A 16,495-nucleotide genomic window follows, 5' to 3' on the forward strand; every position below is an offset into this window, starting at 1 on the left:
TTCACTTGTTAAAGAAAAATTTGCAGTTTGAAGGAAAAAATTTAGTGACATACGAAGTTCATGATGGACGCATTTGTAGTAAAATTTAAAGAAATACTGAACTATTTTGTGGAAGACACGAATTTAGTTAATCTGTATGCTTCATTTGTGTATATTTTTTTTCCTCGGTCCTGTAGTCTCTAGTTGCTACACAAAAAAAAATCGCGTAGTTAAACTAACTCCAAATTGAACTTATTTTTATTGGAAAAAATTTATTTGCTAGTAGTTAAATTTTATTATTTTTATCGAAATTTTCCACAGCTTAATGAAATCTTACTTTTTTTAAGTATGTCTCAAAAATTTTATGAACTAAACGTGGGTATTAAGTTCAATGACCGTACACATAAGTTCAATATGAACTAAAGCAAAAGAAGATTTTCGTACGATTCCCAAAAAGTTAAAAAGTACAACTGGGCATTAAAATTTCTTGGTTTTAACAACGCTTTGTGAAAATCTCAAAATGTGGAGCAAAATTTAGTTCAATTTTCGTGCGAGGTAGTTCATTCTTCCTATAAAACAGTTCACTTTTTTTCGGTGTAGTGCCCGTATAAATAAGTTTATTGTAATTTGTTATTATAATAAATTAAATAATAAATAAATAAATTTCCTCGGTTTTAGTTAATTTAACTAACGTACGCAAAAAATTATTATTAAGTTACATATCATGCGTTAATCCGTGCGTTTATAGAAGGGTTGATATTTTCCAGTTTGAAGCACTCTAACGATACTGTTGCTTTCAAAGAGAAAACTCAACTCTTCAATCAACGGACGTATTAACGCATAGCATGTAACTCAACCTTAAAGGAAACTTTCTCCAAGCATACTAATTCCATTAACTAAAATAAAGTTAAATTGGCTTTAGTGAAATAGAGAGTTCACTTTTTTTTTGAGTGTACACATTTTGCACATTTTCCCAATATATTTGGCATTTATTTTGACCACACGGTCGAGGAGCGACCATCGATCGTTACGGTGGCCCATCCGTTATCATCGGCAGATCTGGTGTAAACATTCAGCTGACATATTTGGCAATGAAACCCGATCATTGTGTTCGTTCACAAACTGCTCAATTTGGAATGGGTTCTCATCGGAGAAAATCAAATTCGGCAACTGGCCACTTTCGTGCTAGCGAAGCAATTCCTTGACTCTTTCCAGTCTAAATTACACAAACAATTCTAAGCATAACCTTTTATAATAGAATTATTCTCGTCGGTGAACGGGTTTTACTCTTATTCGCTAGATATTAATTTCAAAAAATAACTCACGACTCAATAGTGAATGACGATAATTTTTCTGAGTGAGTAGAATTTTCGTGTGTTAGGGCTTTCGTACATCACATTTCCTCTTCTAATCGCGGGTGAGCATACATGAAGAACCAACATCGTCGTGAGTGTGCATGAGCGGAATATCACGGGTACACCTCTCTACTGTGAAACGCACAACAATTTAAGGTAAGTACTATGTTCAGTTTTCGAGTTGAAGAAAATCACTTTATTTTTGCGATTACTTTTTCTGAAGTAATCAAAATTAAAAATGAGAACAAACATATTCCCATAATGTCTTGCCGAAATTGAGAGGAACAAGAAACATCAATTGAGTTAATTTATCTGCTTTACATTGAACTGTTTTAACCCTTATATTATGTTTGGGGTCATCTGATGATGATATGGTATTTTTCATCAGCGCATTTCTTAATGTTGGAATATAATTAAAAGTTCTTACTACTCAGCAAGAATTCACTACATGTCAACAAATTATGCGTTGAGTAGTAAGAACTTTTATTTATATTCCAACAGTAAGAAATGCACGGATGAAAAATGCGACGTGGGTCATCAAATGACCCCAACATAATATAAGGGTTAATAAAGTAACCGCGAAAATTTCAACTCGAAAAGCGAACATAGTAACATACTTACCTTTACTCATTACAGCCTTCCAACAAAGTTTCTGCTTATTTCGGATTATATCCTGATTGTCGTCTTATTTACAATCTAATGTTATTCCATTCCTGTAGAGAGGAAACTAAAAAAATATAATCATTTTACAACATTGAATATCTTATCAGTGTCATAATGATTACCTTATAAGTTTCCGTCATAGAGGCCGCTCCTAGTAATGTAAATAATTTCATTAAATTTCGCGATTAGTAAAACAAATACCTTATCTATCTGACTTGTGGATATATGTACATAAAGGGTGATTTGTTAAGAGCTTGATAACTTTTTAAAAAAAAAAACGCATAAAATTTGCAAAATCTCATCGGTTCTTTATTTGAAACGTTAGATTGGTCCATGACATTTACTTTTTGAAGATAATTTCATTTAAATGTTGACCGCGGCTGCGTCTTAGGTGGTCCATTCGGAAAGTCCAATTTTGGGCAACTTTTTCGAGCATTTCGGCCGGAATAGCCCGAATTTCTTCGGAAATGTTGTCTTCCAAAGCTGGAATAGTTGCTGGCTTATTTCTGTAGACTTTAGACTTGACGTAGCCCCACAAAAAATAGTCTAAAGGCATCAAATCGCATGATCTTGGTGGCCAACTTACCGGTCCATTTCTTGAGATGAATTGTTCTCCGAAGTTTTCCCTCAAAATGGCCATAGAATCGCGAGCTGTGTGGCATGTAGCGCCATCTTGTTGAAACCACATGTCAACCAAGTTCAGTTCTTCCATTTTTGGCAACAAAAAGTTTGTTAGCATCGAACGATAGCGATCGCCATTCACCGTAACGTTGCGTCCAACAGCATCTTTGAAAAAATACGGTCCAATGATTCCACCAGCGTACAAACCACACCAAACAGTGCATTTTTCGGGATGCATGGGCAGTTCTTGAACGGCTTCTGGTTGCTCTTCACTCCAAATGCGGCAATTTTGCTTATTTACGTAGCCATTCAACCAGAAATGAGCCTCATCGCTGAACAAAATTTGTCGATAAAAAAGCGGATTTTCTGCCAACTTTTCTAGGGCCCATTCACTGAAAATTCGACGTTGTGGCTCGTTAGTAAGTCTATTCATGATGAAATGTCAAAGCATACTGAGCATCTTTCTCTTTGACACCATGTCTGAAATCCCACGTGATCTGTCAAATACTAATGCATGAAAATCCTAACCTCAAAAGAATCACCCTTTATATTATGGGACGCAGTATATGAAAATACTAAATCGTTTACAGAGAGTTACACTCCAAATATTTTGTCTTTGGAGGGCAAATGCCTTGCCTGCAAAATATGTATATTTCGACCTAAAAATCGAATGAAGGCGTAACAAATTTCTCTCAGAGAAAATTCTCATTCAGATAAAGGTCGATTTTATTTGCAGTCTTATTTTTTAGTATGTATTAATAGCAGACTGTGATCTTTATCTGATATAGACTCGTATACAAAAATCTTTTATTAACAATAATTTACAATTTGTTTCTTACTAACATAAAGTTGGAATTATTTCTATGAGCTAGCTGAGTTATCGTCCGAAAAATCGTAGAAATGCATTCAGATACATCAAAAAAGGGAGGCGCTAATACCAACTGAACTTTATTGTAGTTAATGAAGATTTGTTGATTTCAGTTAAATTTTGCCCAATGTGAGCAAATGTTCCTTATTTGAATTATTATTATACCCTGCGCCACACTGTGGAACAGGGTATTATAAGTTAGTGCATATGTTTGTAACACCCAGAAGGAGACGAGATAGACACATGGTGTCTTTGGCAATAACGCTCAGGGTGGGTCCCTGAGTCGATATAACCATGTCCGTCTGTTCGTCTGCCCGTCCGTCCGTCTGTCTGTGAACACATTTTTCTGATAAAAGTCTAGGTTGCAATTGAAGTCCAATCGCCTTCAAATTTGGCACATGTTCCTAATTTGGGTCAGAATAGAACCCTATTGATTTTGGAGGAAATCGGTTCAGATTTAGATATAGCTCCCATATATATCTTTCGCCCGATATGCACTAATATGGACCCAGCAGCCAGAGTTTTATACCGATTTGCTTGAAATTTTGTACAAACATAACACTTAGTCGTATAGTCAAGTGTGCAAAATTTGATGGAAATCGGTTCAGATTTAGATATAGCTCCCATATATATCTTTCGCCCGATATGGACTTATATGGCCCCAGAAGTCAGATTTTTGGCCGAATTTGGTTAAAATTTTGCACTAGGAGTACAATTAGTAGTATAGTTAAGTGTGCAAAATTTGATTGAAATCGGTTCTGATTTAGATATAGCTCCCATATATATCTTTCGCCCGATATGGACTAATATGGTCCTAAAAGCCAGAGTTTTAGCCCAATTTGGTTGAAATTTTGCACAGGGAGTAGATTTAGCATTGTAGTTATGCGTCCCAAATTTGGTTGAAATCGATTCAGATTTAGATATAGCTCCCATATATATCTTTCGCCCGATATGCACTTATATCAACCCAGAAGCCAGAGTTTTATCCCGATTAGCTTGAAATTTTGCACAAGGAGTACAATTGGTAGTATAGTCATATGTGCCAAATTTGATTGAAATCGGTTCAGATTTAGATATAGCTTCCATATATATTTTTCGCCCGATATGGACTTATATGGCCCCAGAAGCCAGAGTTTTGGTCCAATTTGGTTGAAATTTTGCACTAGGCCTTGTGTTGATAACACTGTGTGATAACACTGGAAGCGATACCAGCGTGATGAGGTCCCGTGGGACCTACAATAAAAAAAGGATGGTAGAGAGGTTATCCCTACGATATTTTTCGATCATTTACTGTAGGTGGACTCTTCTAAAGGGTGATTTGTTAAGAGCTTGATAACTTTTTTTTTAAAAAAAACGCATAAAATTTGCAAAATCTCATCGGTTCTTTATTTGAAACGTTAGATTGGTCCATGACATTTACTTTTTGAAGATAATTTCATTTAAATGTTGACCGCGGCTGCGTCTTAGGTGGTCCATTCGGAAAGTCCAATTTTGGGCAACTTTTTCGAGCATTTCGGCCGGAATAGCCCGAATTTCTTCGGAAATGTTGTCTTCCAAAGCTGGAATAGTTGCTGGCTTATTTCTGTAGACTTTAGACTTGGCGTAGCCCCACAAAAAATAGTCTAAAGGCGTCAAATCGCATGATCTTGGTGGCCAACTTACCGGTCCATTTCTTGAGATGAATTGTTCTCCGAAGTTTTCCCTCAAAATGGCCATAGAATCGCGAGCTGTGTGGCATGTAGCGCCATCTTGTTGAAACCACATGTCAACCAAGTTCAGTTCTTCCATTTTTGGCAACAAAAAGTTTGTTAGCATCGAACGATAGCGATCGCCATTCACCGTAACGTTGCGTCCAACAGCATCTTTGAAAAAATACGGTCCAATGATTCCACCAGCGTACAAACCACACCAAACAGTGCATTTTTCGGGATACATGGGCAGTTCTTGAACGGCTTCTGGTTGCTCTTCACTCCAAATGCGGCAATTTTGCTTATTTACGTAGCCATTCAACCAGAAATGAGCCTCATCGCTGAACAAAATTTGTCGATAAAAAAGCGGATTTTCTGCCAACTTTTCTAGGGCCCATTCACTGAAAATTCGACGTTGTGGCTCGTTAGTAAGTCTATTCATGATGAAATGTCAAAGCATACTGAGCATCTTTCTCTTTGACACCATGTCTGAAATCCCACGTGATCTGTCAAATACTAATGCATGAAAATCCTAACCTCAAAAGAATCACCCTTTATAATGCACAAATTGCATATATAAACATTTGGTTGTAAATATAGAGTTTTATTTAATTTTTAATAGGATACAGATAATGTTAAAATTTTTGATTAGGGCCACTAGTATGGCCCTGATGTTTGACGCAGGCGTGGTACCTATAAGTATCCTTATACGTACCAAGCAACAATATATTGTTTTTGTAGTTGAATGTTCTTAACAAACTGGATTTTTGAAGGAAAAACAATACGATTTTTTTAGTGGCGTTCGTTTTGCTCGCAGTATTATGTGCACAGTGGTTGTTTCAAACTTGGTCCAAATTGAGGCACATCTTCCCAAATCCCAGGAGCCGATAGGTCTGGAAAATGTATAGAAATATAAAAACTTATTTCGACCACGATTTCCATGAAGTTCAAATAACTTTTTTTGCACTTTTACTCTCACTATATTGGATATATCAACGGAAGACATAAAATTATGTACTACCAAGCAACGAAACCAATGGAAACTTCAAAAATGACAAATTCTCCCAAATAACGGTATTTTCTGAAAGGATGTTAGTGTTATTAATTGTTCCAAATACGAAAATCGCAATATCTTTACACTGCGTTTTAAACTGTGCTGAAACCACTAATGTAATTAGTAATAGGTCCCATTGGACCTCATCACGCAGAATCGCACTAAACTTTTTCAAATACCTATAAAAACCGATTTAATGATTCAATCACATAAAAATTTAAAGTTTTCAACTTAAAACACTTCAGTACAAGAAGTCATAAACCATCAAGCTGAAATTCATATAAAAGATAAAGTTATGTATGAATAAAAATCAAAAAGGTCCAGCGGGACCTCATCACGCACAGAAGGGCTAGGTAAACACAATTAGTAATACAGTCATGTGTGCCAAATTTGATTGAAATCGGTTCAGATTTAGATATAGCTCCCATATATATGTTTTTCTGATTTCGACAAAAATGGTCAAAATACCAATATTTTCCTTGTTAAATCGCCACTGCTTAGTCGAAAAGTTGTAAATATGACTCTAATTTTCCTAAACTTCTAATCAGCGTTGCCAATTTAGCTTTTTTCCCGCTAGATTTGGCTTTTTTTGAAGACGTTTAGCGGGAAAAAAATGCATTTAGCTTTTAGCTTTTTTTCTGGCTTTTTTTCATGACCCTTTTAGCAATTTTTGGCTTTTTTATTTTCGACATGTTTCTATTGAAATATGGATAAATCGGCGTTTTATCTAAGCCTTGCTGCAAGTATAAGGGTTTCCACATATTTCAAAGCTCAGTTGAAAAATTAATAATGAGTCCAGCCATTATGCGGGCATTTTTGTAGCAAATACACCTTGTTGTATAGTTTTTTCATTATATACATAAAAGTTATCGTAAACTTTAAATCTACTATTACCATACAAATTTGTTAGATAAACTGTCAGTAAATTATTGGGAATATTATCATTTGACTCGTTTATCCTTTTTATGTTATTATAATATTCTAAAGTTATTACGATATTACTAAATTAAAATAGTAGATGTGAATTGCTGTGTGCACTGAAAAAATATTGTCGTCTCCTTAAAATACGAACGCGAATTTTGGTTATAATAGCATTTGTGAATTTCTTTTATATATACTGTTTTCCTTGTCCAAAAGACGATAAAGTCGTTTTGTCCTTATAATTAAGTGATTCAACTTAAAAATGGGTATGTTTTCATGAAAGAAGGAAGAATTAATGAAATAGTCTTTAAATGTGAGGAGTTTTTGCCACAAACCAAAATAGCGTTCAAAAATAGATGTTTTTCAACACTTTATTTTAAAAACGTATATATACAATAATTTCTACTTGAAGTCGAGACTGAATTTGGAAATTTAAGTTGGCGTTAGCACGTTTTTAAAGCGCTTTGATAGCTCATGAAGAAAAGGAAAATGTTTTTACTGGGAAATGTAAACTATAGGTATTTTCTACAATTTAAATAAAAGTAATGTATTTCGAATTTTTCACAATTTCAAAACCAAACTAAAATTTTATTTAAAAAAATGACAAATCATTTTTTTACCAAATCCAAAGCATGCTTAGATCATTTAATATTTTAAAATAACAAGTAAATAAAATAGAGGTGTTGGGAAGGTAGCTCCCAAAAAACGAAGGACTTCCAGTAAAAAAATTGTGATAGTAATCAAAATGTATCGAAAAGGCAAACAGAGCTAATATGCCTTAGATATTGTTACAGTCTCACAGAAGTGGAATTAAAATGAAAATAATATGCATTGTAAGTGAAATAAAGCCTTTAAGTTTGTTAAATTTCAATCAAAAATGTGACTTTTGATACAAACAAATTTAGCTTTTTTTCTAGCTATTTTTTTAGCATTTTTAGCTTTTTTTAGCTATTTTTTTGGGCAAATCTAGCGGTTTTTGGTGAAACAATTCTGGCAACGCTGCTTCTAATACATATATATCGAGCGATAAATCATAAATAAACTTTTGCGAAGTTTCCTTAAAATTGCTTCAGATTTAAATGTTTCCCATATTTTTTTACTAAAATTGTGTTCCACCCTAGTGCATTAGCCAACTTAAATTTTGAGTCTATAGATTTTGTAAAAGTCTATCAAATTCTGTCCAGATCGAGTGATATTTAAATGTATGTATTTGGGACAAACCTTTATATATAGCACCCAACACATTTGACGGATGTGATATGGTATCGAAAATTTAGTTCTACAAAGTGGTGCAGGGTAAAATATAGTCGGCCCCGCCCGACTTTAGACTTTCCTTACTTGTTTTTTACTAACATTGTGTTCCATTAGCCGACTTACATTTTAAGTCTATTGATTTTATAAAAGTCTAACAAATTCTGTCCAGATTGAGTCAGATTTAAATGTCTGTATTTGGGACAAAGCTTTATATATAGCAACCGACACATTTGACGGATTTGATATGGTATCGAAAAAACGTAGATCTACAAACATATGCAGGGTATAATATAGTCGGTCCCGCCCGATTTTAAACTTTCCTTACTTATTTTTTTAATAACATTGAATGGCTTTTTCATATAAGATATAAGCGTTATTTGTTAGAGAGTGGAAGTATGATTAATGTGGTTTAGCTGGTTGAGAATCAATGCCCATTTTTAGTGTTGAGCTAACGTGGAGATACACTAAGCCCAGTATGAGAAGGTAGCCGTAACAAAAAACGACAAAGTGTTTACAACACCCATAATGCATAATACCGTTCATTAAATATTTCATTTCACCGACTGTCAGAAAAAAATAAACTATTTTATGGTAAAAATGTACTACCTCGTCGGAAAATTTAACTAAATTTTACTCCACTTTTTGAGATTTTCATCTGGTACAATTTTTAACTACAATCACAAGAAAAAACAAGTAAGGAAAGTCTAAAGTCGGGCGGGGCCGACTATATTATACCCTGCACCACTTTGTAGATCTAAATTTTCGATACCATATCACATCCGTCAAATGTGTTGGGTGCTATATATAAAGGTTTGTCCCAAATACATACATTTAAATATCACTCGATCTGGACAGAGATTGATAGACTACTACAAAATCTATAGACTCAAAATTTAAGTCGGCATGCACTAAGATGGAACACAATGTTAGTAAAAAATATGGGAAACATTTAAATCTGAAGCAATTTTAAGGAAACTTCGCCAAAATTTTATTTATGATTTATCACTCGATATATATGTATTAGAAGTTTAGGAAAATTAGAGTCATTTTTACAACTTTTCGACTAAGCAGTGGCGATTTTACAAGGAAAATTTTGGTATTTTGACCATTTTTGTCGAAATCAGAAAAACATATATATGGGAGCTATATCTAAATCTGAACCGATTTCAACCAAATTTGGCACGTATAGTAACAATGCTAATTCTACTCCCTGTGCAAAATTTCAACTAAATCGGAGCAAAAAATTGGCCTCTGTGGTTATATGAGTGTAAATCGGGCGAAAGCTATATACGGGAGCTATATCTAAATCTGAACCGATTTAAACCAAATTTGACACGCATAGCTACAATGCTAATTCTACTCCCTGTGCAAAATTTAAACCAAATTGGGGTAAAACTCCGGCTTCTGGGACCGTATTAGTCCATATCGGGCGAAAGATATATATGGGAGCTATATCTAAATCTGAACCGATTTCAATAAAATTTGGCACACTTGACTATAGTACTAATTGTTCTTCTTGTGCAAAATTTTAAGCAAATTAGGGTAAAACTCGGGCTTCTGGGGCCATATAAGTCCATATCGGGCGAAATATATATATGGGAGCTATATCTAAATCTGAACCGATTTCTTCCAAAATCAATAGGGATCTATTCTGAGCCAAAACACATACTTGTGCCAAATTCGAAGTCGATTGGACTAAAACTGCGACCTAGACTTTGATTACAAAAATGTGTTCACGGACAGACGGACATCGCTATATCGACTCAAGAGCCCACCCTGAGCATTTTTGCCAAAGACACCATGTGTCTATCTCGTCTCCTTCTGGGTGTTGCAAACATATGCACTAACTTATAATACCCTGTTCCACAGTGTGGCGCAGGGTATAAAAATAATTAATATTTTCTGTATATACACTCAAAACAAGGGGTGCTAATGCCAACTGAAACTTTTTTTAGTTCATGGAGTTGATTTTGGTTAAATTTTTTTGTTCTTTAATCATTGTTGTTGTTTTTTCAGCTTAAAACCATGCATTGACTAAACTACAAGTTTAGCTTAACCAACAGAGGAAAAGAATGTTTGTCAAATTTATTTGGGAATTACCACATTCCTCATCAGCATCATCTACTTGCAGCAAAACTATCAACCAATTATCAGAATAAATTCAGGCAGTTCATTAAACCCAACAATGAACCACACTTGAACCTTCCGAAAAAGGTTTTACATGATAGCCGGCTTATGCCGAAATAAATTCGTACAAACATATCTCTATTCCTTTGCCACCGTCAAATCATCGATTTGAGTGCAGTTGGCTGGGTTCGAATGATTTGACGGTGGCAAAGGAAAGAGATACAGTCTGTCAAGAAAGTCTTTTGACATTGTCAACTATTTCAAATCCAAAAAAAAATTGAAATATTAAATATTTTATTAAATTTTTAATTCTGTGTACGTATGTATACTTTGCAAAATACATAATAAAATATTATTTTAAAATTTCATTATATTTAATTTTGGAACAAAACATAATTTTGATCCCATTGTCAAAACACTTTCTTGACAAACTGTATGTTTGTACGAATTTATTTAGGCATAAACCGGCTATCATGTAAAACCTTTTTCCGGTGTAATTGCAAATATCGTACTCAGTTATGCCTACTTCCAATTTTCGAAGAAATAAAAACTTTTTGTAATCTTCGACAATTTTTCCGCGGCTTGCAAAGTCAATTAAAAATCCTTTTTTGCTGGATATGTAAAAAACCAAACTTTCTTTAACCTAATCTACCTATAAAAAAAAGTCTGCTAAAATCAGCAATCGGTGTCTGCTGTTATATTTTTGCCTAATGAACAACAATTTATAAAATTTTTCGGTTATAAATTATTCCCCAAAGCATATTGAAGAACCAAAAGTAGGTTTTGATATATTTTTGCACTGTAATATACTTACAAGCTCCTAAATACGATCAGCAAACATTTTGTTTGCTGTTATGCCTCAATTGCATAAATATTCAGATTTTTGGTCAAATACTATAGATATTCATAAAATATTGTTTTAATTATATTAGGATAGCACCTAAGTTGACATTTTTATTTGTTTTAGCCAAAAATAAAACATATTTTAGTGTAATCGAGCTTAAAAAATAGCAGGGAATGTTTGCTATATCAGCAATCAGTGACTGCTGTCCCTTTTTCAGCAGAATTTCTGCTGTTTTAGCAGACTTTTCTGTTGTCCTTACTAACAAATTTCTTTGGGTGTAATCTAACCTAGGGCATCATTTAATATTTTTAGCACGGAATTTAATCTATTTAACGCGGAATCCCATCGGACTCATACAGCTGGAGATGCGTATAAGTAACGCCATCTATTGAAAAATAATTGATTTCTTCTTACCACACAAAAGTTAAATTAAGTCGTTTTCAGCCTCAATTAAAATTTGAATTAAAAAATAAATATTATTAATATTTTTTCTGCGTATAATTACAAATTCTCAGTTATGCCTACTTTTATTATTATTATTTTTTTTTTTTTTGTAATCAGCGACATGTTTTTTCCAGGTCAATTAAAAATCCCTTTTGGTAGATACACTCAAAAAACAAGTGAACCCTCTAGGGCACCAAGCCAATAGATTACTATTAGAGTTTATTGAATTATTACATTTTGAGAAAGTTTCCTAAAAAGGGGAAACATTATACAAATGAAGCAACAAGATATACAAAATTCGTATTTCCCACAAGATAGTTCGGAATTTTTTAAATTTTACTACAAATCCACCCATCTTTCGAAAGAAAACAAGTATAAACGGCCGTAAGTTCGGCCAGACCGAATCTTATGTACCCTCCACCATGGATTGCGTAGAAACTTCTACGAAAGACTGTCATCCACAATCGAATTACTTGGGTTGTGGTATCTTAAAACTTCTTAACACCGTTTTCTAAATTGTGAGTTAGTCCATACGTGGTATATATTAGACAAAAAAGTTATGTATAGGTAAGTCTATAAATAATTACGAATCGATATGAACTTTTTGCACGATACGTAGAGATCCAGAATTAAAATATGGGGGTCGCTTATATGGGGGCTATATACAATTATGAACTTGATATGTACCACTTTTTGTGTGATTGGGGATCGATTTATCTGAGGGCTATATATAACTATAGACCGATATGGACCTAGTAAGGCATGGTTGTTAACGGCCATATACTAGCACAATGTACCAAATTTCAACTGACTCGGATGAAATTTGCTCCTCCAAGAGGCTCCAAAACCAAATCTCGGGATCGGTTTATATGGGGGCTATATATGATTATGGACTGATATGGACCACTTTCGGCATGGTTGTTAAATATCATATACTACCACCACGTACCAATTTTCCAACAGATCGGATGAATTTTGCTTCTCCAAAAGGCACCGGAGGTCAAATCTGAGTATCGGTTTAAATGGGGGCTATATATAATTAGGGACTGATATGAACCAATTCTTGCGTGATTGTTGGATACCATATACTAACATCACGTACCAAATTTCAACCGAATCGAATGAATTTTGGTCTTCCAAGGGGCTCCAGAGGTCAAATCTGGGTATCGGTTTATATGGGGGCTATAGATAATTATGTACCGATTTCGAACAAGTTTCGCATGGGTGTTTGAGGCCATATGTGAACACCATGTACCAAATTTCAGCCGGATCGGATGAAATTTGCTTCTCTTAGAGGCTCCGCAAGCCAAATCAGGGGATCGGCTTATATTGGGGCTATATATAAATATGGACCGATGCGGACCAATTTTTGCATGGTTGTTAGAAACCATATACTAACACTTTGTACCAAATTTCCGCCGGATCGGATGAAATTTGCTTCTCTTAGAGACTCCGCAAGCCAAATCAGGGGATCGGTTTATATGGGGGCTATATATAATTATGGACCGATGCGGACCAATTTTTGCATGGTTGTTAGAAACCAGAACACTATGTACCAAATTTCAGCCGAATCGGATGAAATTTGCTTCTCTTAGAGTCCCCGCAAGGCAAATTTGGGGGTCCGTTTATATGGAGGCTATACATAAAAGTGGACCGATATGGCCCATTTGCAATACCATCCCACCTACATCAATAACAACTACTTGTGCCAAATTTCAAGTCGATAGCTTGTTTCGTTCGGAAGTTAGCTTGATTTCAACAGACGGACGGACGGACATGCTCAGATCGACTCAAAATTTCACCACGACTTAAAAAATAGTAATTGATATTAAAACTATTCTTACATAAGTGAATATTTTAATAACGCTGCAAAAAAAGAATAGCCAAAAAAGTAGTGAACATTTGCTTTTTGTGTCTGGAAGTGGTGCAAAATTGGCGGGGAAGCGATGAGTGTAATATGAACTTGTCATAGGACGGATGCCCACCATTTCAACAAACGTTGCACTGAATTTGCAGAACTTCTTAGGGTGTGATCCGAATTCAGTGTTTTGAATGAAATTTTTAGTATTTTTCCAAATAAATAATGGGAAATGGCAACGTTTGACCTAAAATATTTTCAAAAATTCGCAATTTTTCTAGAATGGATTTAGCATTTTTTTCCACATAATCATTTTATTAATTCTTACTTATGTCTAATAAATTTTCTTGAATTTGTCAAAAATATTGACTTATTTTTGTGATATCGACGTTTGTAATATAATTTAGTAAAAATTTTGTAAAATTAATCGAAATTAATCAAAAGTTTTTTTCCTGGTTAGTTCACTGTTTTTTTGAGTGTATAATTTTATTCTTCACTTCACCTTTCCCACTATCAGTAAGAAGATGTAGGGCATCAATTAGGGGGCTTAGCTACATTCTAATATTGTCGTGTATTTTATGTGACGTTGATTTCGCGAGGGATTCCCCTGATAGAGGCAGACGTTTGATATGCTTGAAACACACATGCACACAATTTCCCTCTCTCACACTCTCTAGAGATCATCAAACATTCTCTGGGTTTTTTATACCCTCACTAAAAGTAGTGAGTGTACTTTTTTCTTTTTGTTTAAAATTTCCGTACAATCGTTCCGAAGCAGACTCACTGTAAATCTTAATCTCAGTGTAAGACGAATATCTGTGAAAAGATCTACAGAATACATTTTTGCGGTTCGATGTGAATTGAGTCAACATTCATCGCTGCCGTAATAGCTTTCATGTTGAACCAACAACAAAAAATAAAACAAAAGCACATTCATATAATAATTGTTTTTTTTTTTTTTATCTCAAGTAGTCGAATAATTCGCATGTATTTTTTTATCGGGAACGGAGAATAAATTTTTACATTTAAACGGTGTGAAAATATTTCAAGAAATCCATTGTTTTGAATATTTACAAAATATAAACATCAATTAAATAGAGAAAACAATAAAAATAAATATATAAATAAAATGTGCGATGAACACCTTTATGAAAATGTTTACTATTCCAAAAGAGCATCGACCATGGACGAGTAAGTTGTGCCTTGAAATTCTCTACATTGGATAGTGGCAAAAATGGAAATTATTTTTTGGCAAAAAAAAACATATCGAAATACAAAATTATTCTATTTTATTTTCCCCTCCTCGCGGTGATTATATACCATAGTAATGTTTCCATTTTTTTTCTCAGCCACCACACGCCGGAACTACTACAGCAAACACAAAAACAAGCCGATGAAATTGTTGAAATAATGTATGAAAATGTCACTAAAGTTATGGATCGCCAAGAAAAGCTTGAAGATCTTAATACAGTCGCTGAGTCGTTGGAAAAGCAAGCATCCGTTTTCAAAACCACAGCGAGCGAGGTGAAGAAACAACAATGGTGGGCTCACATGAAGACGAAAATAATAATTGCCATCATATGTGCTATTATACTAATCATTCTAATTGGTAAGTTATTGCAAAGATATGTGTTCATAAGTGCAGTTTGAAATCCCAGCAAAAAGAGTTTCCAAAAAAGTAGTTTGGATCCCCAATTTGTGATCCTGAAGAAGTGCAAACTTGGATCATCTCCAATGAATTTTACATGGGCTTGTCATTGGACGGAAGAAAGAAATGTTTGTGGACTTGTCCAAAAGGACTGCATCTGAAGTGGAAAAAACTTGATGGGGATGCGCTTTAAAATAAATGTTTGTGGAACAACTTCCATTTAACCATTTAAAAGACCGATTTAGCAAATTGCAATTTGTAAGATTTTTTGTCACGATGTGTCAAAAATTCAAGCGATCCTATTTGTGCTGAACGAACTTTGCCTTTAAAACCAACCAACAATTTCATAAATACAATGAAACTTTTCCTTATTGTTAAGACTATTAATGAACATTTTCATTGTGTCAAAAAATGAAATGATGAACTTTTCCATGGCTGAATAAAGAGGTTGAATCACGATTACAAAAACAAACATTTCAATATGTTGTTTACAATTTTAAGAAGTCAAAATCAGCTGATAAAGGAACAGTATGGCATTGTTAATAGTCCTGAAAGGAATAATTCAAATCCAGAGAAAAGTGTAGTTTCAAATTTAATTGCGTCATCTATCAGTGATTGTGAAGTGGATAATTCATCCGAGGAAGGCCGATATGAGACAAATAATACTATAATACCCACAAAAGTTAAAAATGGAAGTCAATCAAATGGCTCTTCGCCAGCTATTAACAAAAACAGTTCATGATGCAGTTTAAAAACTGATGTGCGTGGTATTTTGGGACTGGAATATGTTATCAAGATAATAAAGTCATCTTCGAACAATTCTCCAGCTATGAATGCGTGAGTTGGTTTTAGATGCATTTGCTGTACAGTGTCATTTGGAGAGCTGTAACCACCATAAACATATGATTTTGACATCTTAGGTTAGGTTAGGTTAGGTTATGTGGCAGCCCGATGTATCAGGCTCACTTAGACTATTCAGTCCATTGTGATACCACAGTGGTGAACTTCCCTCTTATCACTGAGTGCTGCCCGATTCCATGTTAAGCTCAATGACAAGGGACCTCCTTTTTTTAGCCGAGTCCGAACGGCGTTCCACATTCCAGTGAAACCACTTAGAGAAGCTTTGAAACCCTCAGAAATGTCACCAGCATTACGGAGGTGGAATAATCCA

General features: G+C 34.4%; 1 protein-coding gene across 2 annotated transcripts in view; it reads left to right on the forward strand.

Moving 5' to 3' along the window:
- LOC142236117 (vesicle-associated membrane protein 1-like) overlaps window positions 1-16,495 on the forward strand; it is a 29,269-nt gene that overhangs the window by 7,082 nt on the left and 5,692 nt on the right. Inside the window, exons 1-2 of one of the 2 annotated variants that reach the window (XM_075307375.1) lie at window positions 14,439-14,867; window positions 15,026-15,285. In XM_075307375.1, coding sequence (XP_075163490.1) covers window positions 14,806-14,867; window positions 15,026-15,285 — 322 coding nt within the window. In that variant the 5' untranslated portion in view covers window positions 14,439-14,805. Of the gene's footprint in view, window positions 1-14,438; window positions 14,868-15,025; window positions 15,286-16,495 lie in introns of those variants that run through there. The other variant, XM_075307376.1, reaches the window with a different exon arrangement.

The sequence above is a fragment of the Haematobia irritans genome, chromosome 4 (genome assembly GCF_050003625.1).
Source record: "Haematobia irritans isolate KBUSLIRL chromosome 4, ASM5000362v1, whole genome shotgun sequence".
Classification (NCBI taxonomy): domain Eukaryota; kingdom Metazoa; phylum Arthropoda; class Insecta; order Diptera; family Muscidae; genus Haematobia; species Haematobia irritans.